This window comes from Peromyscus eremicus, chromosome 1, assembly GCF_949786415.1.
Source record: "Peromyscus eremicus chromosome 1, PerEre_H2_v1, whole genome shotgun sequence".
NCBI classification, from domain to species: domain Eukaryota; kingdom Metazoa; phylum Chordata; class Mammalia; order Rodentia; family Cricetidae; genus Peromyscus; species Peromyscus eremicus.
In genome coordinates, this window is record NC_081416.1 from 82,435,993 (window position 1) to 82,461,143 (window position 25,151).

At 43.0% G+C, this 25,151-nt stretch overlaps 1 protein-coding gene across 5 annotated transcripts in view; it reads left to right on the forward strand.

Moving 5' to 3' along the window:
• Dcun1d3 (defective in cullin neddylation 1 domain containing 3) overlaps positions 1 to 17,422 on the forward strand; it is a 40,131-nt gene extending 22,709 nt beyond the window's left edge. For all 5 annotated transcript variants that reach the window (XM_059267812.1, XM_059267821.1, XM_059267829.1 and 2 more), the window contains 2 exons: positions 13,796 to 14,331; positions 16,659 to 17,422. In XM_059267812.1, the coding sequence (XP_059123795.1) occupies positions 13,901 to 14,331; positions 16,659 to 17,142 (915 nt within the window). In that variant the 5' untranslated portion in view covers positions 13,796 to 13,900 and the 3' untranslated portion in view covers positions 17,143 to 17,422. The remainder of the gene's footprint in view (positions 1 to 13,795; positions 14,332 to 16,658) is intronic.
• Positions 17,423 to 25,151: the final 7,729 nt, after the last annotated feature.

Here is a 25,151-nt window from a genome sequence, read left to right on the forward strand (position 1 = left end):
CATGAACTCAAGGTCAGCCTGGACTCTAATTATATCTATAAAAGCAAACCAAAAAACCAAAGCAGCTGGGCGTGGTGGCACACACCTACAATTCCAGCACTTGTGAGGCAGAGGAAGGCAGAGATCTCTTTAGTTTTAGGCTAGCTAAGGCCACATCATTATACCTTGTCTCAAAAAGCAAAACAAAACAAAAACAAACAACAAAGCAAAACAAATGAAAATCCAAACTATCAAAATGAAGAAAACCAAGACGAAACAAACAAAAGTGTTGTCCCAGATTAGCATACAATGACATATAGATTGGTTGAGTCCATCTCAGTATTTGAATTGAGACACATCTGGTATGAAACGATCTTTTGATTTTTCCCAAACTTAAGGTGAGAACATGAGGTGCATGGTGTCTGTGGAGATGTGTAAGCCCAGTTATTTTTCATACAAAGCGTGTCCTGTTCTTTGTAGAAGGCACAAGTAGGACTTCAGAACTGACAGGATTGGATGTGGTTCTTGAAGTACATGCAAACTGATGACAGTTCAGAAAGCTGCATGCAACTCAATGAACCCTCTGTTAGTAGATGCAAAATGTGTGTGCAGTCACATATACAATTTATTCTGGGTCCGTAGCTGCCCTTAGTTGTCCAACATAGTGATGACCAGAAGAGAGAGCCTTTGGTTCTATTGCTTTTTGGAGTTTTCTCATGTTGGATTTTCCTAAAATAGGCCCTGTCAGGGCAACTAAAATAGACAGCATTGCATTGACGCTTAGGTAGTGGTGATTTAGGCAGGAAATAGATAAGAACTGAGTAGCCTCTTTTGTTTTTGTTTTTGTTGTTTGAGACAGAGTCTCACTATGTATTCTTGGCTAGCCCTGAACTCACAGAGATCCACCAGCCTCTGTCTCCTGAGTGCTGGGATTAAAAGCATGTACCACCATGTCCAGCAAGAGATACCTTACATTGTAAAGCCTGCAGTACTATGTTGCTTGTTGCTTTCTATCATATGTTAGACTCTCTTGATATAAGTATGTTTATCTCTGCATGTTAATGTATCCATGTGCCATATAAGCATTTGTGAAAATAAAGTTATAAAAATAAAGCAAAATAGTTTTAACCCGTGTGTATATGTATGTATATATATGTATATATAGACACACAGCTTTATATAACCCTCATCTGGATATTTGTGTGTGTGTGTGTGTGTGTGTGTGTGTGTGTGTGTGTAAAATAAGGACAGACAAACCACAAGCATTTCTAGTCTCTGTCTTAGAAACCCGAATTCTTCCTAAATTGGCTCTTAGCAAAGGGAAATTGTTTGGGTGATAGTAATTGAAACCAAGAATTCTAGTCTTGTCTGGTTTTTCAGTTTCATAGGATGTGGTGTAGATCAAATACCTTTGAGCTAGAAGAAGATTGGTTATGTCATTATTGTACAGAGGCTTCCAGGAGAGTTTGCTTTACATCCCATCACCTGATGCTTGGATGTTAGGAGGGGTTCTTCCTTGGGAACATGAAGGAGAGAGAAAATGTTTCTACAGTAGAAGGCAGGAGTAAATACTCTGTAACTGTGTATTTGGAGGAGGGCTAAGATAGTTCTTTTAGCTTGTTAGTCATGCCATCTTATATAAATAGTACCCTAATGGCTCACCTAGTTGTAATGGAATTTGTCAGCTTTCATGGGCCAGGGATCATTGCTCCTGTTGTTCAGCTGAGAGTACCCATGACGTGTTGGGTTGAAATTGTGGCCCCGTGAGCTGGTCCAGGAACATTAATCAGGAAGTCTAAGCATTGGATCTTCCTTTCTGGGCTGCTAAGTAGGAGATCTGAGAAGCATTAAGTGTCTTTGTAAGAACTCTTTCAGTTGTGATACAAGCTGATATCTGGGGAATGTAAAAGGGAATTTACTGACTGGCATATTCATGAAAGTTAGGCTTTGATCTCCATTCTTGAAGCCACTGGATTCCAGGTGTGGATGATGTCGTTAAAACTCAGTTTGTAATTGCTCAGTGTTACTTTCCACCTAAGAGCCTCATTCTTGAGTTCTGTATGCGTTGGATTTGAAACTCACCCAGTAAAGAGAGCCTGTTTAATCTTCACATCTACCCTCTTCAATAGACATTTTACTTTCCCTGGTAGCTGTGGTATGGTGACCATTTTCAGTGTTTGGCTTGGGTGCCTGTGTACCCCTGGTAACAGTCATTGAAACCAGGAATGTATACGGCAGTGGTGGGCCTAAGTCACATGCTCTATTATGAATCCCACATATGCACAGTCTTATCCCAGGAGTTAGGGAGAGAGGCAGGGAACTACTTAGTAGTGAAGCTTGAACAATTATCTAATAAAGACGCTAGGTGGTGGGGAAGCATACATGGTTCTGTTAGGTTCTGTAATGTCCTTTGATTCCGTCTATAGCTCAAAAGCCCGTATGACAGGTCTGTGGGCTAAATGCAGCCCATTTGCTGCTTCCAAAGCTCCATAGCCCCATGTCCATAAGAGTCACTGTGACTCTGGTTAGTCTAAGAGCCAGATTCTCAGCCCAGTGCTAAGAGGACGAGGATGCATTTGACTTTCAGATGGTACCATCTTAACTTTTGGGAGGGTGGAAAGGGTAAAGTTTGTCTAATACTTAAAAAAAAAATACATTGAGGAAATTGAGATGAAATTGAAAGACGATCATTTGATGAACCTCTTGTTTCTTGTCCCATCATTTAACAACTCTCTTAAGTCCTTGTGCTCACAGTAAAGCTGACGCTTCTTTACTTGCTGCCTGGATATTTTTCTATAAATATAACATCTTCTATGCTTTCAGCAAAGTTTTTTTTTTTAATTTTTTTTTAAGGGAAACTGGATTAGTTGGCAAATACAGTATGTTGAAAGTATCCATTGCTAGAATAGATTTTATATAAAATGTTTTTGCATATTCTTTAATCCATTAATTTCCCTTCTTGAGATTTATTCTCAGGAAATAATTATTAATGTTTTGGTTTTTAACTTCATTTTCTATTTATTACTCTAGTATGCCTATAGTAGTGAATTATGGAGAGCAAGTTAACATCTGAGAGTAAGAAATTAAAACAACAAATCATGGTGCCCGTATATTGAGATACTAAGCTGCACAGTGTTTCAACACAGGGAATCTGAGTCTCTTTGCTCCCTCTGGAATACAATACAAGAATTTGGACAGATTGAATAGTAGAATGTAACTAACCTTATGAGTTATGTGCAGTCTGGAGCATTTGTGGCGATAACAATATTTAAAATTGTTATTGAGGGGTTAAGGTGGTAGCTTAGTCATTAAAGTGCTTGCTTTTCAAGCTTGGGGACCTGAGTTCAATAACCCCAGAACCCATGTAAAGTTCATTGATTTTCACCAACACACACGTGCGCATACACATGCACAGACTTGTCTGCATTTTCTGGACTTTCTAGAAAATGTATATAGTACTTCTGATTTGGTAGTAGTCATAGACGTTTCTGACCCGGTTACTCATGTGGTTGAAAGGAAGAATTCTCATGCTGTGCAGGTCTTTTTTGTCCCTCCGTCTTCCTGTCTGCTGTGCATTAGCAGTCAGCCTCCATCAGGGGCTTCTAGGAAGAAGTTGGTATGTGTGGTCTTATAATGGATTTAGATTTTCTTTATAAAGAAGGAGCAAGCATTAGGAAATTGATCAGTTGCCGTGTGATAAACTTGAGGCTTACTTAGAAACCACATGACTCCAGAAACCTCAGCTGTGTATTTGTGATCATTCAAGTATTCCTTTAAGGCATTTGCAGGCAGTCATTTATCATTTTTTGTATCAGGTTCTTTCCTCATCTTTTGACTCATTTCACAATTTCCTTTCTTTCCTTTTACTAAATGCAAAAATCTAATCTCATCTTCAGTTAACTACTTTTCAGCTGAACTCCGTAGAAGGTGACCAGAAAGTGAACAGTTCATTTGGTAATTGGATGTTTGAGGACTAATTAGCTATAGTATGCCAACCTCCTGGGTGGCAAATATCTGTATGCTATCTGGAAGCAGGGAATGACTGTCTAATCAGCAGTTCACCTTCAGGGAGGTCTACTGAAGTACCATCCCCAGGAAGGAAGGAAACTACATATACAGAGCCAGAGTATAGCAGTTGGGCTATTCTCATTATAGTACCAGGGAGGACAAACCCAAGACAGCCTTCTGCCTTTAAACAAGCAACACCATTGGGAAAGCAGGGGAGTTGGCAAGGGACACCGATGACAAAGGAGTGACTGTTACAATTGTCCCCCACAGGCTCATGTATTTGAATATTTGGTGCCCAGCGTGGACCATATCTTCTGGTACAGCCAAAATAAATCTTTCATCCCATTAAGTTCCTTCTTTAGGTATTTGGTAATACCAACTAGAAAGGTAACTAATACAATGGCCAACCTAGAAATCCACTGCCTCCCTGTGCACATATGGGGGTAGTTAGACCTGCTTGAGAATAGTTGTGTAGCGGGGAGAAACAAAAGACCCAGTTGTGGGCCAGTGACATGAGAAGGCCCAGTTTTGGTTATTTTGGGTAAACATGCTGCTCAGTTCTAAAGCTTGGAGACCAAAATGCTTCATTATTTCATTTTGGAAAGTTTATGTGGTATGTGTCTGTGTTGGCTTGCTTGTATTTGGCAAGTAGCCCTAAGACTAGCTAGCAACACTGGTTTTAGTCCTCAGGCCTTAAATAGATATATAGTCTCAGTAGTATCTAGTCATTGGCTGCTAAGGGATGGATTCTGAGTGAGTTTGTCATTGTGTGGATGCCATTGAGTGTCCTTACGCGTAGGTCATATTTCATGTGGTATCTTGATGCAGTCAGGGGAGATGGTACATGTGACATGTATGATCTTGCTGCCAGTCACACAACATGCCGTTTTATAGTAATCTTTTAACAACAAAAAGGTAGCATTGTAAATATGTAGCCCAGTAACATAACCTTTTTATTAAATGGTATATACTATACTTAATTGTATGTACTGTACTTTTATACAGCTGGCAGTGTAGGGTACTTAATCTGTGCCAATATGATCATGAATAAGTGAACACTGTTTCTCCACAGCACTGGGGTGGATCTTAGGGGACCACCATTGTGACATTGTCCATCACTGATGAAAACATCATTAGACAGTATGATTATATTTCAAGTGTGACACCTAAGGACCAGTGACAAACTAATAAAAATAAATGACTTTGTGCCAAGCTGGATGGTGTTAGTCATGTGACCCAGGTTATTTACTAGACATATAACTAGTGTGTATGTTTCCTTTTAAAGATATTTTCTCTTTCCTTCCTTCATGCCTCTTCCCTTTTGTACTTTTGAGATTGGTTGATGTCCAGGTCCTCCCAACCCTGACTAGAGCTGCAGTTTGAGTTTGCTAGTGTAGGGCATTTTAGGACAAAGACACGTTTAAAACATGAACATAGAAACAAACAGGTTCTGTTTGTTTGGGCGGAGGAAACTGCTTTCCCCACTAAGTAGCTCTGGTAAGACCTAATCTCTTCAAGCCCCAATTTCCAAGTGCGAGGAGCAGTCCCCTCAGTCTTTTCTCATTATCTCTGCAAGTTTCTAGAAGTCATTTACAGTTGGACAGTGCCCACTTTTCAATTTTTTGGGAAAGGTCACTCGGAACCTGTAGCTGCGAGGTGGGACTAGGAGTCTGTCTCCTGTAGTCTTGTCTAGAGACTCCCTAGGGCTTAGAGGATGGCACGCATTCTGTTCTTCAGTGTCTGGCATATTCGGTGAGAAGTAAGACCATGGACCCAGCTAGCTCTCCAAACTAGATAGAAGTTGGAAACATGAATTTCGTATTGCTATTATGTGGGAATGCCGGTGTGTACTGGCAGCTTCTTGCTGTAGAATAGACTGACTCTAGGTGGGAACAAAATGGGGAAGGGCATTGCGTTGTTCCCTTCTGTCAAGACAGTCTTAGGGCAGGGCTGACACACCTTGCTAACACTGTTTTTTGGTATAGCATTCACCTCCTGTTTTTTTAGCTCCTCATTTCACAGGCTCCCTATGAGCAGCCAACACTTCCTCTAGGCAGGCTTTCTGACCCAATCAACTACATCAAAGAGACAGTTTGCTCTGGGCTGTTTACCATGGAGAAGACTGACCCTGAAGAGTTCAAATGAAAGTGATGAGGGAAGGGAAGGCTGCAAACTCCATGATGTCTGTCGCCCCATTGTTTAGATTGGAGTCACCTATTTTTCTTCTTTTGAGCTTGACTCTGAGAGTATGAACAAGAAGAAGCAAGGGAGCCATTCATTAAGGAGGGCAAGTTCTTGTCTTCAGAAGGTTCCAGATTTTCAACTTCAGTCTCTTTTAAATGCCAAAAAAGATGAAGGTAGCTCCAGAATATTATACTTTGAAAAGACAAATTTAGACCCCTTATTTTAATGTCAGAGTCACAGAAACACAGAGAGGCCAAGTGATTTGTTGAAGGGTTGCATTGTTTATGGGAGTCTTGGATGAGCCTCCAAGGTGTCCTCAACCTCTGGAATCCACTTACGTGTTGATAAAGAACATTTTCTTCTCAGGGCATTGTCATTGCCCCGGCACACATTATATCAGAGGAGAGTAAGCAAGGCCAGGAGAGGGATCAGGATAGAGATCGAGAGCCTGGAGTCAGACTGGTTACCTCAAGCCTACTCCCTGAATTTTATTTACTTCTTTTATAGAATGAAGAAAATGTTATCTAACTTACAGAGATATAATGAGTTAAATGTAATGGTTCATATCATTCTTAATAAATACATGCAATGCTTTGTGTAAGTGTGGGTGATGTATATGTGCATGTAAAGGTCAGAGGTCAATGTCAGGTGTCATTCTCCACCATATTTTCTGAGATAAGGTCCATCATTGAACCTGGAGCTTATTGATTCACTTAGGCTGGCTGGCCTGGAAGCCCCAGGAAGTTTCCCTGTCTTTATCCCCCAGCACTGGGGTTAGACATGGACTACCATGCACAGCTTTTACATGGGTACTGGGAATCCAAACTGAAGTCCTCATGTTTTTGTGACTGTCACTTTACTGATGGGCCAATCTCCCCAGCTCCCTGTAATAATTTTTTTTTTCCCCGTTTTTCGAGACAGGGTTTCTCTGTGTAGTTTTGGTGCCTGTCCTGGATCTCACTCTGTAGACCAGGCTGGCCTTGAACTCACAGAGATCCGCCTGCCTCTGCCTCCTGCATGTTGGGATTAAAGGCATGTGCCACCACCATCCAGCATGATTTTTAAAATATAGTTATTACTCTATGTTAATTACACAGAACAACCATATTGGTCTTCTCTTTTCCCATTTCCTGCCTGTCGCTATTTAAGAACCCAAACAAGATCTACCTCTCTGTGAAATCTCAGTGAAGTCTGGCAGATTGGTTTTATTTTGTAGTCCTATTGTGTAGCAATTAAGAAGCCTTAGTTTCCTAATATAAAAGTTATAGCAGTTTACTTCTTAGGCATGTTATAAAAGTGCAACTGTAGCCCCAGGCCCATAATTACTATCTTTGTGAGTCTCTCTCAAGTTTTTTTTTTTTTTTTTTTTTTTTTTCCGAGACAGGGTTTCTCTGTGTAGCTTTGCGACTTTCCTGGGACTCACTTGGTAGCCTAGGCTGGCCTCGAACTCACAAAGATCTACCTGGCTCTGCCTCCCGAGTGCTGGGATTAAAGGCGTGCACCACCACCGCCGGCTCAAGTTTTCTTTGTAGTTCTCTTATCTCTCCTTTTTTCCTGTCTCCATTTGTACCAGGTCTCAGTGTGGGTTGGTCTTCACTGTGGGTCGGCTCAACAACTAAGAGTAAGTCACTTGAAGACAGGCTTGCCAGGTTCTTACCTCATGGAACTACCAAAGAGATAGGCACAGCTGGAGCAAGAGCACTCCAGGGACCCCAGGCCTCTAAGGATTGCCCTTGGGGCCTAGTAGTGTCTGCCTCAAGCCTGAGGCTGGGACTGAACTGGGCAGGCAGCCAAGCCTTTCCTCAGGAACAGCAGCCAGGGCTGGCACAGAGGGAAGAGGATTCTGGAGGCTGATGTGGAGAGAAGGGAGGGAAGGAGTCAGAAACAGCTGGAGCTAAGATTGCAGGAGAAAAGCTGGGGACTGATCTTGATCCAGTGTAAGCTGAACCAAGTTCTTGTCTGGTAAATAAATACCCAAAGGAGTATAAAGGCTTAGAATAGGTTTCCCAGTTAGTGTATGTGTGAACAGTTCCACCACCTCCACTTCTTTTTCCAGCCCTGCTCCTACCTCTCCTTGTCCTTGGCTCTGTTTGACCCATTTGTGCCACATAGCTAAAGCAGGAGAGCAGTCACTTATGAGACACACTTGACTTGCCATAGTAGAGCTGGGTTGGCTACTGAAGAATACTTCCTGTGGTAAAGGAAGCTTGAGTCTGTCAGAGACTTTGTGATAGCAGTAATAATAATGATTACAGAGAGAGGCGGACACTTCATTGAATGCTTCTATGTACCAAATACATGGATTATCTCATTTCCTCTGCTCAACAGTCCTCTGAAGTGCAGTGGAATGAGCTGCTGACAGGTTTGGTTAATAGATGCCATCACTCTGATTCACTCAGCCTCTCCATTACTGTACTTTCTCCCTCCCTAGATAGGCTCCTTGACCTCCGTGTGCCGCCATTTAATTTCCCGGAACTCACTAGTTTCACAGAGCTACGTTTCTATGTGGCTGTTACCATATACTAACAGATAGAAAAGAGTATTTATTACTAATAATTGTGTTGTTTTTGGAAACTTGGCACTGGAGTATCTAGATTGTGCAGAGGCTGTCAGCAGGTGGCAATGGGAGGGAGGAGAGCCACCTGGGAAGACACCTCCATTAACAGAGTGTAATTGCCTAGAAAGCCTGTCTTCGCAGGACCTACAGAAGTGGATGAAAGAGGAAAGAGAAAGCCTACTCAGGTTAGGAACAGAGTATGGCTAACAATTTAAAGTATTCACCCAGGCACAGCTTGATTTTTATTGAGGATCAATCCCAAGGAAATCACTTCCTGTGGAGAGCCTGATTCTCCACATGGTGGGGCTTTGGAGCTTTTGAATAGTCAGTGATGTGGTATTAGAATGTTTTTGTTTTTTGAAACTGGGTCTCAGTATGTAGATCAGGCTGGCCTTGAACTCAGAGATCCACTCTGCTTCCCAAGTGTACCATGGCTTGTGGGTGGCAGTCTGGGACAACTTTTAGAAGTCTGTCCTTCCTTTCTACCATATAGGTCCTGGGGATTATCCTCAGGTTGTCTCTAACCTGGTGGCAGGCACCTTTATCACTGAGCTATCTCAATAGCACTTGTGAGACTGCTTTTTAGAAGGACTTGAGCTAATGACTTTGGGGTAGGGCTGGTTGTTTGTACCACTTACATTATCTGTGTTTCTTGACTGACTATGTGCAATAATCATGTGGGTAGATTTGTATGGTGGTATTGTGTTCTCCAAAATATTGTGCACCTTAATAAACTTATCTGGGGTCAGAGACACAACAGCCACTAGATACAAAGGCTAGAAAATGGTGGCACTCACACCTTTAATCCTAGCACTCCAGAGGTAGAAATCCCTCTGGATCTCTGTGAGTTCAAGGCCACATTGGAAACGCCAGGCATGGTGACACACGCCTTTAATTCCAGGGAGTGGTGGTAGAAAGCAGAAAGGTATATAAGGCGTGAGGACCAGAAACTAGAAGCATTTGGCTGGTTAAGGTTTCAGGCTTCTAGCAGCACAGTTCAGCTGAGAGCCATTCGGATATGAGGACACAGAGGCTTCCAGTCTGAGGAAACAAGACCAGCTGAGAAGTTGGCCAGGTGAGGTTAGCTGTGGCTTGTTCTGTCTCTCTGGCCATCCAGCATTTCACCCCAATAACTGGCCCCGGATTTGATTTTATTAAATAAGACCATTTAAGATTCCTGCTACAGATTTAGGAAATTCAGTTAGTTACAGAGCTAGGCTCAGTTTCGTGGCTGGAGCTTTCACCACACTGATGTGGTGGAGCAGGTCTAGAGCAAGTAGACTAGTTCTAGCACATCTCCTCCCTTTCTGGGATGGGGAGCTGTGAGCCCAAGGGCATCATACTTGTTAGAATCATGGCAGCTGTGCTGGCCTGTCCCTGGGGAGGGCAGTGCTAAGGATGTCTTTGATCATGCGTACAGATAGTGTAGTGTTCTTTCTGGTGGCTGATGGTTAATATCTGCAATTCTGAGGTTGTTGTACTGTTGCTTCTGAACATTACTCAGTGTGCTGTCCCATGATCCTTTCCCAGGTGTGGGTTCAGTTATACAGGTTGTGATTTCTTGAACTAAACATTCCAGGTTCCGTTTGTTCTGTGATGTTGGATAAATTTACTGTATGTATGCAGAGCCTCCATTTCCCTGTCTTTGAATGGAATTGTGGTGAGGAGGGCACATGAGCTAATAATGTTCTTAAAGTGCTTAGTTAGTATAGAGCTTGGCTCTGTATCAAAGGCTTAGTTAACCAACAGCCAGTGAGATCTTCAGCTTTGAAAGACTGAAGAAGGTTCTGCCAGCCTCTTGAACACAGGGCTGGTTGCTGTGACCTGGCCTGGAGAAGCCCAGAGAAAAGAGAAATCAAAGAGCAACCCAGGAGCAGCACCCACCAGAAGATAAGAAAATACTGTCTCTGACTTGAGACCACTACTCCATCCCACTAGAATGGGAACCTTTCAAAGAAAGGAACTATGATGGAAGAAAGCAGACCTTCTGTCACTGGGTGATTGATCATCTGTCGACATTGATTTCTCCCTCTTTTTCTCTGAGTATGTTAAAAGCCTTCAGGTTTCAACTGGTTCCGCTGTATCAGGTCATCTAAAGATGCTTTTACATGGAGACCCAGCAGAGTAAATGGGATTTAGGCTTTTATGGGAGCCCCATCTGTTCTGCCCTTACCTTTAGGCCTTGGTGCCAAGCTTTGGAGGGAGCTGCGGTACTGAAGCATCTGTCCAGTGGGGGCGGGGTGAGTGGCCTGGGTAGGTGGGTCAGATGGAGGGCAGGAAATCCTCTTATCATACCCCGGGGGCTGGGTCTCCTGCAGCAGGAGCTGAGCAGCAAACACTGGTGAGTCAGCGAGCCTGGGAATTAGAGTTGCCAGTCTGTGAGCATGTGGGGTTTGTGTAAGTTTGGGCCTTTTGTTTCTTTCAGCAATCCAGTCTTTAGAAACACAAATCTGGAAACCAGACCCTCCACATGCTAGTCCTTCTTGTTTGGAGAGAATTCTGCTGGAACAGTTGCTTCTCTTGTATGATGGTCTTCCAAGAATTAACCCCTTGCCTTTTAAAATTTGAATAGGTTTCACTGTGGCTTACTACATGCCCAAAGTATGAACAGCCTGTGGGAAACCATGCTTGGGTCTGTCACTTTTCACAGCCAAAGCACTTTTAAGGGTTTCTTTGTGTGTGTGTGTGTGTGTGTGTGTGTGTGTGTGTGTGTGTGTGTGTGTGTTTAAAGCAAATTGAAGCTGCAGTTCTTTTGAGGGCATGTGTAGACATGTCTTTTGTCTCTGAGGGTGGAGAATAGGACACACCCTGATAGGAGTCTGCCTTAACTACAGGAATGGTTGTGGTTCCTTTTAGATGACTACACTCACTGCTTCCTTTTAGAGAGAATTCCTCTTGAAGGTAACTGAAGGTAACTCATCTAGGCACTGTTTGGTAGAAGCTGTTTTGTTTTTATCTTTTTATCTTTTCTTTCTTTCTTTTTTTTTTTTTTTTTTTTGGTTTTTTGAGACAGAGTTTCTCTGTGTAGCTTTGCGCCTTTCCTGGAACTCACTTGGTAGCCCAGGCCGGCCTTGAACTCACAGAGATCCGCCTGGCTCTGCCTCCCGAGTGCTGGGATTAAAGGCGTGCGCCACCACCGCCCGGCCCTTTTTAACCTTTCTTAACAACTACCCTTTCCCCCATTCCCAGACTCTGAAGAGCTCTGAATTTGAACCATGGAGGTCCATGGAGGCTCATTAGAAGTAGGAGGGCCATGCTGGACTGCCACTGAGTTTTGCCTGGTGTCTGCTTTTCTCGTTACACTTGTGGCTCCCGATCCAGAACTAACAACAGTCAGTGTCAGTGGCTGCCCTTGTTCTAGCAGTTGGCAGGATTTTGCAAGTACTAAATTGTAAATGGATTTTTTTTCTTATAGCAAACTAGTTGATGGCTAAGCACAAGTCCTGAGTTGACTCTATTAGAGAAGCTGCTTCTGCTTTTGTCATAGATTTCTAGCAGTGAAGAATTTGCTCAGTGTCAGTGTAGCCTTTTGATCGAGCAGTTCTATCTCTTAGAGATTGTATTGGGTGTGGAGACACACCTAGGTTGGGAAAGTACCTGGAGTGGAGGCTCCGTAGAGGTGGGTGGAGCAGGGTAGAGCTAGGAAGTACACCTGTGTGAATCCAGAGACCAGATGCGCTTCCCTTGGGCATTTGGCTAGGCCCCTGCTTGTAGTTTGACATTGTAACTCTTTACCTCACCATCAGACCATTAGGAGATTACAGGTGGCTTGGACATGGTCTCTTCTCCCTGTTCCACCAGAATCCAGCCTGACAAACCAAACAATGTATTTATTATGTGGAAGCTTCATCATGGAGTCTTGCTTTCAGTTAATTTTGTACTCCTAGCATCTGAGGGAGAGCAGAGAGAAGAAGGAATGGCTGCCGTGTGGTGAGGCCTGTGAGGCGAGGCCCTTTGAATTCTCCTTGACTTCTACTAACGAGTGTCACCAGCGCCATCCATTACCATTATTTGTGGTGGTATTGTGTTCCCCAAAATATTGTGCACCCTAATAAACTTATCTGGGGTCAGAGACACAACAGCCACTAGATACAAAGGCCAGAAAATGGTGGCACACACCTTTAATCCTAGCATTCCAGAGGCAGAAATCCCTCTGGATCTCTGAGTTCAAGGCCACACTGGAAACAGCCAGGCATGTGACACGCCTTTAATCCCAGAAAGTGAACCTTTAATCCCAGGGAGTGGTGGTCGAAAGGAAAGATATATAAGGCGTGAGGACCAGAAACTAGAAGCATTTGGCTGGTTAAGCTTTTAGTCTTTGGAGCAGCAGTTCAGCTGAGATTCATTCTGGATAAGGACACAGAGGCTTCCAGTCTGAGGAAACAAGACCAGCTGATAAGTTGGCCAGGTGAGGTTAGCTGTGGCTTGTTCTGTCTTTCTGATCTTCCGGCATTCACCCCAATCCTGGCTCCAGGTTTGTTTTTATTAATAAGAACTTTTTAAGATTCCTGCTACAATTATTGTAGACTTAGCTACTTCTGTATTTTTCTGCTCAATTAGTTGCCATGGCTACCAGGACAAGGTAATTTATGCTCCAGTGTGTTGCTTGTGTTATGCTGGGAGGAAAAGACCTACTGTAACAACAATCTTTGTTAAAATTTGTTGAACGTGTAGGTTATTAGGTGTAGAGCCAGGTGATGGACTTGTGGCTTAACTCAGGTCCAGATAACTTTCTTATGTGAAGGCAAAAGTTGACAAGACCTATTTCCCCTGGAACACTCTGTCAGAACTGTAGTCTCCGATGTGTTCTGCAAATGAATCAGTTTCTTGTAACCTATGCTACCTTAAGATTTCTAGGAATTTCCCATGCTTGCTCCATATATGCCTTAGCCACCATTTCCAAGGAGCACAGATGATTTACAGGAGAGGTAATGGGGGAGGGGTGTCTTTCCCTTGGCTCATTGTTAGCTCGGTGGAATATAGTGGTCACTGGTGGACAGTTCTGGAGTGTAGTGTCTATACCCCACTCCTCTACATATAGGTGACTACTTTGTAATTTCCTTCTAGGTTGGCTGGCTCCTCTAACTGATGGCATGTTGAAGTACACGGGCCAGCAGCAGCGAGGGCATCTGATCCAGAGGGGGCCACTCTAGAGGCCAGGCCATCACCACCATGGGCCAGTGTGTCACCAAGTGCAAGAATCCTTCATCAACCTTGGGCAGCAAGAATGGAGACCGGGACCCCAGCAGTAAGTCACACAGCAGGCGCGGAGCTGGCCACCGTGAGGAACAGGTGCCACCTTGTGGCAAACCAGCTGGGGATATCCTTGTCAATGGGACCAAGAAAGCAGAGGCTGCTGCTGAGGCCTGCCAGCTGCCAACATCTTCTGGAGATGCTGGGAGGGAGTCCAAGACCAATGCTGAGGAGTCTTCCTTGCAGAGGTTGGAAGAACTGTTCAGGCGCTACAAGGACGAGCGGGAGGATGCAATCTTGGAGGAAGGCATGGAGCGCTTTTGCAATGACCTATGTGTTGATCCTACGGAATTTCGAGTGCTGCTCTTGGCCTGGAAGTTCCAGGCTGCTACCATGTGCAAATTCACCAGGTTAGTCTCAGATGCTTTCATGTCAGTAGGTGAACAGAGGAGGAAAGAAAGTGACATTGGGTAGTGGTACCAGCTAGGACAGAACTGGGCTGGCTTCATAGGTTTGGGGCAAGTGGTTCCCCCCTCCCTTTTCTGGCCATTTTCTCTAAAGCTTAAGTTCTGAGTTTTAGTTCTGATCCAGAGAACTCCCTAGACTCTCCTAAGGGATTTTTTTAAACACATGCCTGGCACTGTAGCAGAATTACTGAATAGATATCTCAGTAGGTAAGACTCAGGGATTTGTGTCTCCGTAAAGCTTCTTTGTCTGATATATGCTATCCTGTTTTTTTCCTCACAGAACAAAGCACTGCCTGATTGATAGGTCACAGTTGAATTTATCATAGCAGTTTATTTATTAGAGGCAGCCTAACTGGGTACCAACCCTCTGCCTGAAGTTAAATAAGGACTAAGCAGTGTGAACCCTGTTGCTAAGTTGCTGCTCAACCCCACTAACATCTGCTCAGAACTTCTCTCTTACTCCTTTACGAGGCAGTTCACTCATTCGCTATTTATCTGTAGTCTGCCAGGCACTTTAGTGTCCTCCATAGAGGAGGTGCCTCTGGGGATACACCTCCACAGCCAGGCTTTGTGCAGCGAGGACAGCTGGCCTCAGTTACCAAGTGGTAGTTGTACAAATTGTCATAGTTTGCATCCATATTGGGGTTGTTTGTGTATAAGGATATGGCAGGCTGGGCGTTGGTGGTGCACGCCTTTAATCCCAGCACTCAGGAGGCAGAGCCAGGTGGATCTCTGTGAGTTCAAGGCCAGCCTGGTCTACAGAGCGAGATTCAGGACAGGCACCAAAAGTACATGAAAAAACCCTGTCTTGAAAAACCAAAAAGAAATTTGAAAAAAAAAAAAAAGAAAAGAAAGAAAAAAAAAGAAAAAGAAAAAAGGCAGGCCATAGCTTGAAGAATGCAGGGTTAAATAATAACTGACATTATTTTGTTGTTGTTGTTGTTAATGTTTTGTTTTTAAAGCTGGGGGTCTCACTATATATAGCCCTAGTGGTCTGGAACTGTATATGTAGACCAAGGTGGCCTCAAACTCCAAGATCTGCCTGCCTCTTGAGTGCTGGGATTAAAGGGGTAAACCACCATACCTGCCCTGGCAGGATGGACTTTAAAACGCAGCTATATGGCCTGTTCAGTAGATCAGATGCCTCACACTTCAGCAGCTTGTACAGTCTCTCAGATGATAAGTGTGAAACCCTGTTGTAAACTGCAAAGTACTGTATACATGTTAAAAAAGACATATGCAGCTAGGTGTGGTGGTACATGTCTATAAACCCAACCCTCAGGAGGCTGAGGCACAAGGATAAAAGAATTCAAGGGTAGTTTGGGCTACATAATGAGACCCTCTTATAAAATAACAGAAAAAAAAAAAAAAAAAAAAAAAAAAAAAGCCGGGCGGTGGTGGCGCACGCCTTTAATCCCAGCACTCGGGAGGCAGAGCCAGGCGGATCTCTGTGAGTTCAAGGCCAGCCTGGTCTCCAAAGCGAGTTCCAGGAAAGGCGCAAAGCTACACAGAGAAACCCTGTCTCGAAAAACCACAAAAAAAAAAAAAAAAATAAAATAAAATAACAGAAACAAAAATAGTTAAAAGAACTTTTAAAAACTACATATTTTTGTTTTTTTTGTGTGTGTGCATGCACATGTGCCATGTTTTGAGTGTGAGGGGGCCAAAGGACAACTTGAGGGAATTGATCTTCTCTACCTTATGGGCTCTTGGAATCAAACTCACGTTATCAGTCTTAGTGACAAGTATATTTACCTGCTGAGCCATCTTGCCAGGCTCAAAGCCACGTTTATTTGTTTGTTTTTTTCCTCTCATTTTTTGTGATGGGTGTCTTGCGTGCATTGTATGTGTCTGCACTATATACATATCCGGTACCCTCAGAGGCCGGAAAAGAGTGTCAGATGCCCTGAAACTGGAGTTACAGGTAGTTGTGAGCTGCCATGTGGGTTAGAGGAATTGAATGGGCTCCTTTGGAAAAGCAGTCAGTGTTCTTAACCCACTGAGCCATCGCTTCAGCTGTTTTTTTTTTTTTTTTTATCTATCCATCTATCTCACCTGTCTGTCTGTCTATCTCTATTTTTGAGGCAAGGTCTGACTCCTCAGCTGTAGCTGTAGAACACTGCGTAGACCAGGCTGTCCTAGAACTCCGAGGTCCTCCTGTCTCTGTCTCTTGAGGGCTGGGGGGTTAGCAGTTGTTACTGGGCTGTCTTGCCTCATCATCCATGGCATCATTTTTACTTATTAATTGTACCTTTTCCTACCTGTCGCAGGAAGGAGTTTTTTGATGGCTGTAAAGCAATAAGTGCAGACAGCATTGATGGGATCTGTGCACGGTTCCCTAGCCTCTTAACAGAAGCCAAACAAGAAGATAAATTCAAGGATCTCTACCGGTTTACATTTCAGTTTGGCCTGGACTCTGAAGAAGGGCAGCGGTCACTGCATCGTGAAATAGCCATCGCCCTGTGGAAACTAGTATTTACCCAGAACAATCCTCCTGTATTGGACCAGTGGCTAAATTTCCTAACAGAGAACCCCTCGGGAATCAAGGGCATCTCCCGGGACACTTGGAACATGTTTCTTAACTTCACTCAGGTGATTGGCCCCGACCTCAGCAACTACAGCGAAGATGAGGCCTGGCCGAGTCTCTTTGACACCTTTGTGGAGTGGGAGATGGAGCGAAGGAAAAGAGAAGCAGAAGGGAGAGGTGCACTCAGCTCAGGGCCCGAGGGCTTGTGTCCAGAGGAGCAGCACTGAGGATCTGCCTGCTGCCCTGCAGCCAAGTGAGGCATTGGACCTTTCTGGAAATTACTGAAGATCCGGATATTTTCTACTTTACACCTTTCTCTGCCTTGTATTTGAAAGGGCTCTAAAATGCTGTATCATGTTTTAGGCACTTTCTTCATTTTTTTGGTTATTTTGGTTATTTCTTTTTTGGGCGGGAAATCCCCCAAAATATTTGAACCTGGCTACATGTTGTGTACCTTTTTTTGAAGCCTTCAGATAGAATAAGCCTGCCATTTCTTGCACAAATTTATTAGATTTGTTTTGTTTTTGTCGGGGAGGGTTTAGGCCCGGGTGGGGAAGTGGGACTGTTAGGTTGAATTAACATTACAAAATGATACAGTGCCAGATCTCAGTTTTGCATATTATTTTTCAGGGCAGGTCTGTACTGTGTGTAGTGCTGTTTACATGGTTGAATTTAGGTTGTAATAATTATTTTAAAAAATTTACAGATATGAATAGCAGTGTTAACTGTTAGCCACATTGCATTAATTTCCAGACAGTTGGGAGCTCTTGGAGAGCCAAGGCCAAGGCTAGTCAAGAGCATTTGCAGTCTGACGCCCCACCCCATCCCTTTAAGCTAATTTATCCAAAGCCCTTACCTCCCTCACTTCTTGCTCATTCCTTCTTTGACCTATTGCATTTCATGTTTAATTTATCCATCACCATGCTGTACCTGTCAGTCAAGTGAGCAGTTTTGTTTTGTTAGAACACATTGTACTGAAAACCACTTAAGCGTTGAATGCAGAGAAAGCAGTGCTACCTCAGTTTTGCTGGAAGTAGACTTTGATAGTTTTCTTTGTTTTTGTATTTTCATGTCATAAGTGGAAATACTGTTTTGTTTTGTTTTTTCTTTTTCTTTTTCATTTGCCTTGGAGCCAAAGTTTCTGTTCCGGGTGGTGAGAAAAGTGTGCCTGCCGGCCAGCTGACCTAAAAGAAAGCTATGGCATGGAACTCTGCTTCAAACTGTTTTGTTTTTTTTCTTCTTTAGTTTTTGTTGAGTATCATCAGCTTACTTGTCTGGCAAGTGCAGAAGCCTGAGGCTGGCCTGAACTCTGCCAAACAAATTATCCGAGTGTATTGAATCATTAAATGTGTGCCCTCTCCCTCTTTGCTGCGCCCACGTTGTCACTTAACCCCCAGGAGTTATTTATTCTCTTTTTGTTAATGTCAAGCTCATTTGGGGTAATGTGATGACTGTTTAGGTTTACATGACCCTCCTCTCCTTCCCTTACCCCAGGTATGTATATATACATATATAAGATATGTATATATTTTACCTTTATAAAATATATATATATACACATATATGTATCTATATTCCTTTATTTGTCTGCTAAAACTGGCCATAAGAGGGAGCTGCCTTTGATCTGTAGTTTAAGAAGATGCCAGGGAGTGTCATAAATGGAGGCTATTGTATATGAATTTGGACATTTTCACTAAAGAGAACTTGAATGAATTTGCTTGCAGGAAGGAGGAACCAGTTCTCTAGACTCTGCATGTTCACTCTGCAAGGCCAGCTTTGGTCAAGCTGCCACCAGGGCCTGAGGAGCTGACTCTGTCCTACCTAGTTCCACTAGAGGACCCTCTTGATAATTTCCCATTAAGAAATATCCTCAAAAAATTGTACTGGAAAGTGGGTGGCAGGAGCTTGTACAGTTCAGCTTTCAACACTTCGGAACAGATTAAAAAGGGAATCTTTTAATAAAAGTTACAAAAATATTTATACTCTTGATACAATGAAAAATGTCTATTAAATATTTGGAATTTTCTCCCTTAATTAGTCTACCCCGAATCCTGGGTATATGTTTCTCGCCATGGGCAAGAGTTGCATGCTTTGAGTTCTTTGAGTCTTACAGCTCTGGGCTCCTATCTTTATAAAGATGATTATTTAAGGAGATGACAGTCCTATTTCCTAAAATTGGTATTGACACGGAGCATTTTTGTAGGCCTGACAATTGTCCTTTCTTGAGGGACAGATGAGAAACCTGAAAGTCAGCCACAGACTTAAGATAGTGTGCTGGAGGCTGAAGAGGCTGTTGGGCCAGATGTGCTCCTCTCTTCTAGCCATAGTAAGACAAAGTCCTTGAGTAAGTATCCAGGGGCCCAGCACTTTCCCAGGGCACAGCTACACTGCAGCCTTTGGAGAAGATCTCATCCAGCCAGTTGTTCCTAATTCTGAATTAGGTAGAAGTCCAATGAGGGAAGAAGTAGTGGAGTGTTCTAGGGGAGACTTTCTGTCCCAGATAAGAAAGGGTGTATGTGGCAGGGAAGTGCCAAGAGAGGGAGGCAGCCAAGGGCCCCATGGACTCAAGGAACTAGATTCCTTCCCCACTGGGTAGATTTTTAACTGATTGCTCAGTTTCTCCAACTCCAGTCATTTAGAAATTATTTGTGATTGTATTTTTAATGACCTGTTGTTGAGAAACCAGAGAAAGGAACATTTAGGGACTTGGGCTTCTCTGTGCAGTAGGTTTTTGTTTTGTTTTGCCAAGAGATTCACAGTGAGGTGTAAGGGTTGTAGTTAACACTTCACTCAACCTCAGATAGGCTTGCTTCAGCAATGGCTGGAGGCCAAATGTTTGCCCCTCAGGTAAGCCAGCTTTGTGACACTGGGGTGATGTAGGGAAGTGCGATATATGGGTGCCATTTTGGAATTCTGCAACATCTAAGCATTACTACACAGAATCTGTTGGGAAACTGCTTACTTTTGGCAAGTGACTTTTTGAGTTTCCATGGTATTTCTTTAGTAATTTATTAGCAAGCTGGTATGAGATAAAGGGTTGCTTTACTGAATTCTTTCCCCTAGCCTTGCCAAACTTGAATGTATCATTCTTAATGACACTTTGCTGTACTTCTAGGGGTTGCCTCAGCAGCTCTCTTTACTGTGGCAGATGTGCCAACATGTGTGTGGTTGGGTCCAGAAGTTTGTATGTACCCATTTGATAAAGAAAAAAATCTCCAGAGCTGGCTGAAAATTCAAATTTCAGCCAAAGCTTTGGGCTAAGGGAAAGATACAAGAAAATGTGCAAAGCAGTATTGTTCATATTGGATGGACACAAAGTAAAGAGTTAAGCTGCACACAGTATTAGCTTGAAACAGTACTGTCTCCTAGGGCCTGCTCTTTAGGCCAGATCAGGTCATGGGACCCCATAGATTATGTACTTGGACCATTGGTGGGAAGTTGCTGAGATAAAAGACTAGTCCAAAAACGAATGAAGCAAAAGACCTGTATATTGGAATGTATGGTTTGCTATATTTCAAGTGGGGTCTTCAGTGCAGCAGGTAGACCCAGTTATATAGTTACATAAGGAACAGAAAGAAAACTACTGTTAAAAAGTGCCCCCCCCCCACTTTCTTTAGACTTCTTATTCTCCCATGTATGTTAGGATGGCTAGTGATGACCTGAACAACTTGGTAGCTGACAAAGGTCTTATTTGGAGGACTCAAGCAGTATTTGGCTTAAATACTTGAAAGGACAAAATTATCAAAATATGTCAATTAGGGCTTTTTAAGGACATGCGACATTGATCCTCCCTTCTGGGTCACGTAGAGGGGAAGTTCTTGCCACTTCTCTTCAGAGTACATTCCTATGTTAAGCTGTAATAGTAGCCCATACCAGTTGGCCCAGGACTACATGCTGGGGATGGCCCTCCCCCCACCCCTTTTTTTCTTTAAAAAAAAAAAAGAATGATGCTTGAGCATAGGATGCCGATGCTGAGATGGTTAGATTAGCTGAGTAATCAAATTCTGATTCTAATGTTGGAGTGGTGTGTTCTGTTTCTCTTGGAAACCCAGCCTGCTCTCAGATACCTACTTCCATCACATATCTTGAGCATTGCCAAGAGAAGCCATTCAACAGCTGCTGTTTTTCTCTCAGCACAAATATATTTGCTATAGAAGTATCTTCCCTCTAATACTGATCCCCAGTCCTCAGAATCTGATTAACTGCTCTTCCCTGCTGCACTGAGTTTTAAAGAGGGTTCTAGGTTTTAAAGAGGGAATTTGAAGCAATAGGTCAACAGGGCTTGATTGAATTGGTCTCATATGTATCCTGTCGTAAGCCGATGAGGTGATGAGTCCCCTGCTCCTGTGACCCTCCCCCTTTGTGGATCCCTCTTGGTTTGTGACCAGCATATGTCTCCTGAGGTTGTACACACTTGACAAAAGTTAATACTTTTGTATTCTCTGCACTGTTGCACTCTTCCAATAGCCCCTTGAAGATTAACTTGATATACACATTTTTGTCTTGGATGTCTACAGTATTTTTTGTTTTTGTTGTTGTTTTTAATTTGAAGGTTATCTGCTGTTGGATTCAATAAATTTGTTTACCTGACTATTGATATTTCTGCAGAAAACAAAAACCAGTGAATTTATTCTGAGGCTTAAGTTATCCACTTTTCCTATGATGCTGTGATCTATTAACAGCTTGGGAAAATGACCCATATAGGATAGGAGCCCAGCTCCAAACACAGGTAATGATCTCCATGCACTGTGAATGTTTATAAGCCTACTATTGAAATCATCTTTCTTACCTTAAGTAACTCAGTTGCCATGAGAAAAGTCAAATCTTGAGCCCTGTGTATGGCCCCCTAGGTCTAATCAGGCTTGCAGTGATTAAGCTTATCTTTTATTCATCTGCAAAATAAAGGCATCTCCATCAGTGTTAGGGATTAAGGAAAAGTTTATGAGACAACCATGATACCTCATGGTGCTCAACCATCCCCTATTAAGATTCTCCAAAATAATGTTAGGTACACTGGGGGGCAGGAGCAGAGTTTAGTGTGTGACATGACATTTGATCCTTCATTCATTGCTCCCTAAAAGGGCTAGTGTGCCAAATTGGGAGAGGAAAAATTGTAACTGGAACTCTGAGACAGCCATCAGCTTCTTAAGTTCTAGACTTAAGACCCTTAGTTCCTTTCTTGTATTTTCCGGTTGTCTGTTTAAGAATGGCACTGGCCAGCCATCTTGCTCATTTCTTTTGTGGAAGTGCTGATGGTTCCTCAAAGGTTCCTAGCCTCTTGGTATCTCTTAAGATGTCGTAAGTGCAGGATGGGGATCAGATAAGCCTTTTCAGTTGGAAAGGGCTTAGTAAGCATGATATTCCTGAAAAAATGTGTAGTTTTACCCTTGTTCCACACTCCTCCCATTGACTCCTGGGTTTGTCCTTTGTGTTAAGCAAGAAGGGACCTACAGACTGGAGAGTAGCAGAGTGGAATGGAAAACAGCCAACTAGGGTGCTGTTAACAGTGCTGTATGGATTATAAGCAGATATTAAATGATTGGCAAGTCATTGTTATACAATTAACAGATGAGCATTAATTGCATGGACTTCTACCAAGAAAGTATACTAAAAAATAGTCCAGAGGGATAGAGAAGTCTCTTTAATCAAGTTCTGTAAAAACCTCCAGTTGCCTTTTCCCTTGGCGTTGCCTTTTTCCTGCTCCTCAGGCAGCTGCCTTGGCAGCTCAGCATTGGCTGCCTAGAAGGGTGTGGGAGGAACAATGCACAAATGCACTTATGAATGGAATGTGTGTTTTGCAAGAGGCCAAGTTGGCAGCTTTAGTTTCCAAAAGGTGGGACATCAGCTGGAAGAACACAGTGTGCAGAAGTCTCAGAGGCTTGAAGGCTAGGTCCATTTAGTTCTGTAGTGGGGACCCAGGGGGAAACCTTCATCCATGCTGAAGAAGATAATCTTGCCCAGTTCAGAACGCCTTAATAGCGTCTTGCAACACTTTGCAAAGGCCACTAATGCTTGCTACTTACTCAGCACTACTCATGCTGACTTTTGCTACTTAATCTTCCTACCAACCATGAAGTAGGTACTGATTTCCCCATTTTAAATGGGGTCTTAGGAAAATAGTTCCCAGTCTACTATTGTTCTTGAGATTTTTCACGAGCTAGATCTTTGAAGTCTCATAATTCTTGAAAGTAGGTATTTCTTCAACTTACACAGCTGTGGAAATGGACTCAGAAGGACCCAAATACCCAGCAGCAGAACTGAAGTTCTAACCCACACTTTTCCATGTCCAGTAGAGGGACTGTCTTTCAGGACAGAAGCCTCAAAAGGTAGATCTCAGTTGAAGCCCACTGCTTTAGAGCTCAGCTGGAAAGGAAGCTCAAGTGGGCACAAGTTTCCTCCTGACAGAGGAACTTCAGGAAGCAGTGTGTTGATCTCAAATCAAACTCTAGTGCTTGGTTCCACTTATGGTCCAATCTTATGGAGGCTTCATTTAAGGGTTGAACACTGCCCTATGTGCCCAATCCTAAATTTTCAGAATTATTTCTTTCCTAACTATAAAGTAAGTAATGATGCTGAACTGTTTTTTCTTTTGTTGTTTTGTTTTTACTGGAAGCAGGGTCTCACTATGTAGCCTTCAGTGGCTTGGAACTCACTACATAGACTGGCCTGGCTTTCAAACTCAGATCCACCTGCCTCTGTCTCCAGAGTGTGTGCACCACCAAGCCTGCCTGTAGCTTAAGTTTTCCTGCCTGGCCCACAGTCAGGACAAATCTCTCTCACCTGCCAGTCCCACAGCTGCTCAGACCCGACCAAGTAAACACAGAGACTTATACTGGTTACAAACTGTATGGCCGTGGCAGGCTTCTTGCTAACTGTTCTTACAGCTTAAATTAATCCATTTCCATTAATCTATACCTTGCCACATGGCTCGTGGCTTACCGGCATCTTCACATGCTGTTTCTCATTGTGGCGGCTGGCAGTGTCTCTCTGACTCAGCCTTCCACTTCCCAGCTTTATTCTCCTCCTTGTCCCGCCTACACTTCCTGCCTAGCCAATGGCCAATCAGTGTTTTATTTATGGACTAATCAGAACATTCCACAGCACACCTGCCTGCTTTTTTTGTTTTTTGTTGTTGCTGTTGTTTTCTTTTTTAAAATAGAACCTTCCATCAAAGCATTTTGTAAAACATGATTTGCCAATCCTACTAATCAGAGAGAAATACTGTTAACATCTTGGCATACAACATTCCAGGCTTGGTTCCAATCCTATGCATAGCTTTGTACATTTCCCCCATGCAACAGGAATCAAAACTATAATACTGTTCTATAGCCCTATGCACACACATGCATGACTATGAACTCAACTTCATTTATCTCTATGGTAATTCTGAGAGCCAAGTGTGCTGACAAATGGCTTTGATCCCAGGAGGCAGACACAGGTAGACCTCTGTGAGTTTGAGCAGTCTACATAGTGTTCCAGGACAGCTAGGGCTACACAGTAAGGCCCTGTCTCAAAAAGCCAAATACTAATTCTATGAGATACTAGCATCTCTGTGCCTGGACTAATAATATTGAACTTAAGTTGAGCAATAACTTAAAAAGTTGGGATTAGAAGGGGCACATGTGCACAGCACACTCATTCCTTTGTAAAAACCCTGTGGCATCTACTTTGTGCACTTTTTGGTACAAGCATCTTATCTTCAGTTCTTCTGATGGAATTGTAAGATCTGAGTGTAGAAAGGAAGATTTTAGGTTGACTTCCTCTGGAGCATTTAGTATCTACCAGATTTGCAATCATGGACCTGTGTCTCATCTTCCAACAATGTTACTAGTTAGTCACATTAAAACATCAAAACTGTTCTGAGTATCCAAGTGCTGCCCTGGTGTGATGGGGACACCTGCTGGTGAAGAGTGATGCTGCAGCTGTATCCCAGGAAGGAGGGATTCCCATACATGGAAGTGGGTTCTAACTATAAAAGCTAACTGTCTTCTACTGTCTTTGCTCTGGCCAGATGTTTACTATAGCAGATGCCAGAGAGTCAAAAGTGTCTCCAGTTACTTACATAAATTTGAGAAGCTGGCTGGATTTTCTTTTCTTGGTCTTTGCAGTATATGCCATTTTAATGGTAGTGCTACAGCAATAAATCAGTATCTGTGTAAATAAACTCAGACACAAAACACTCATTTTCCCTCCTCCTCATGTCTTAAGAGGAAGAAATGTTTTGAGTTTTAGGCAT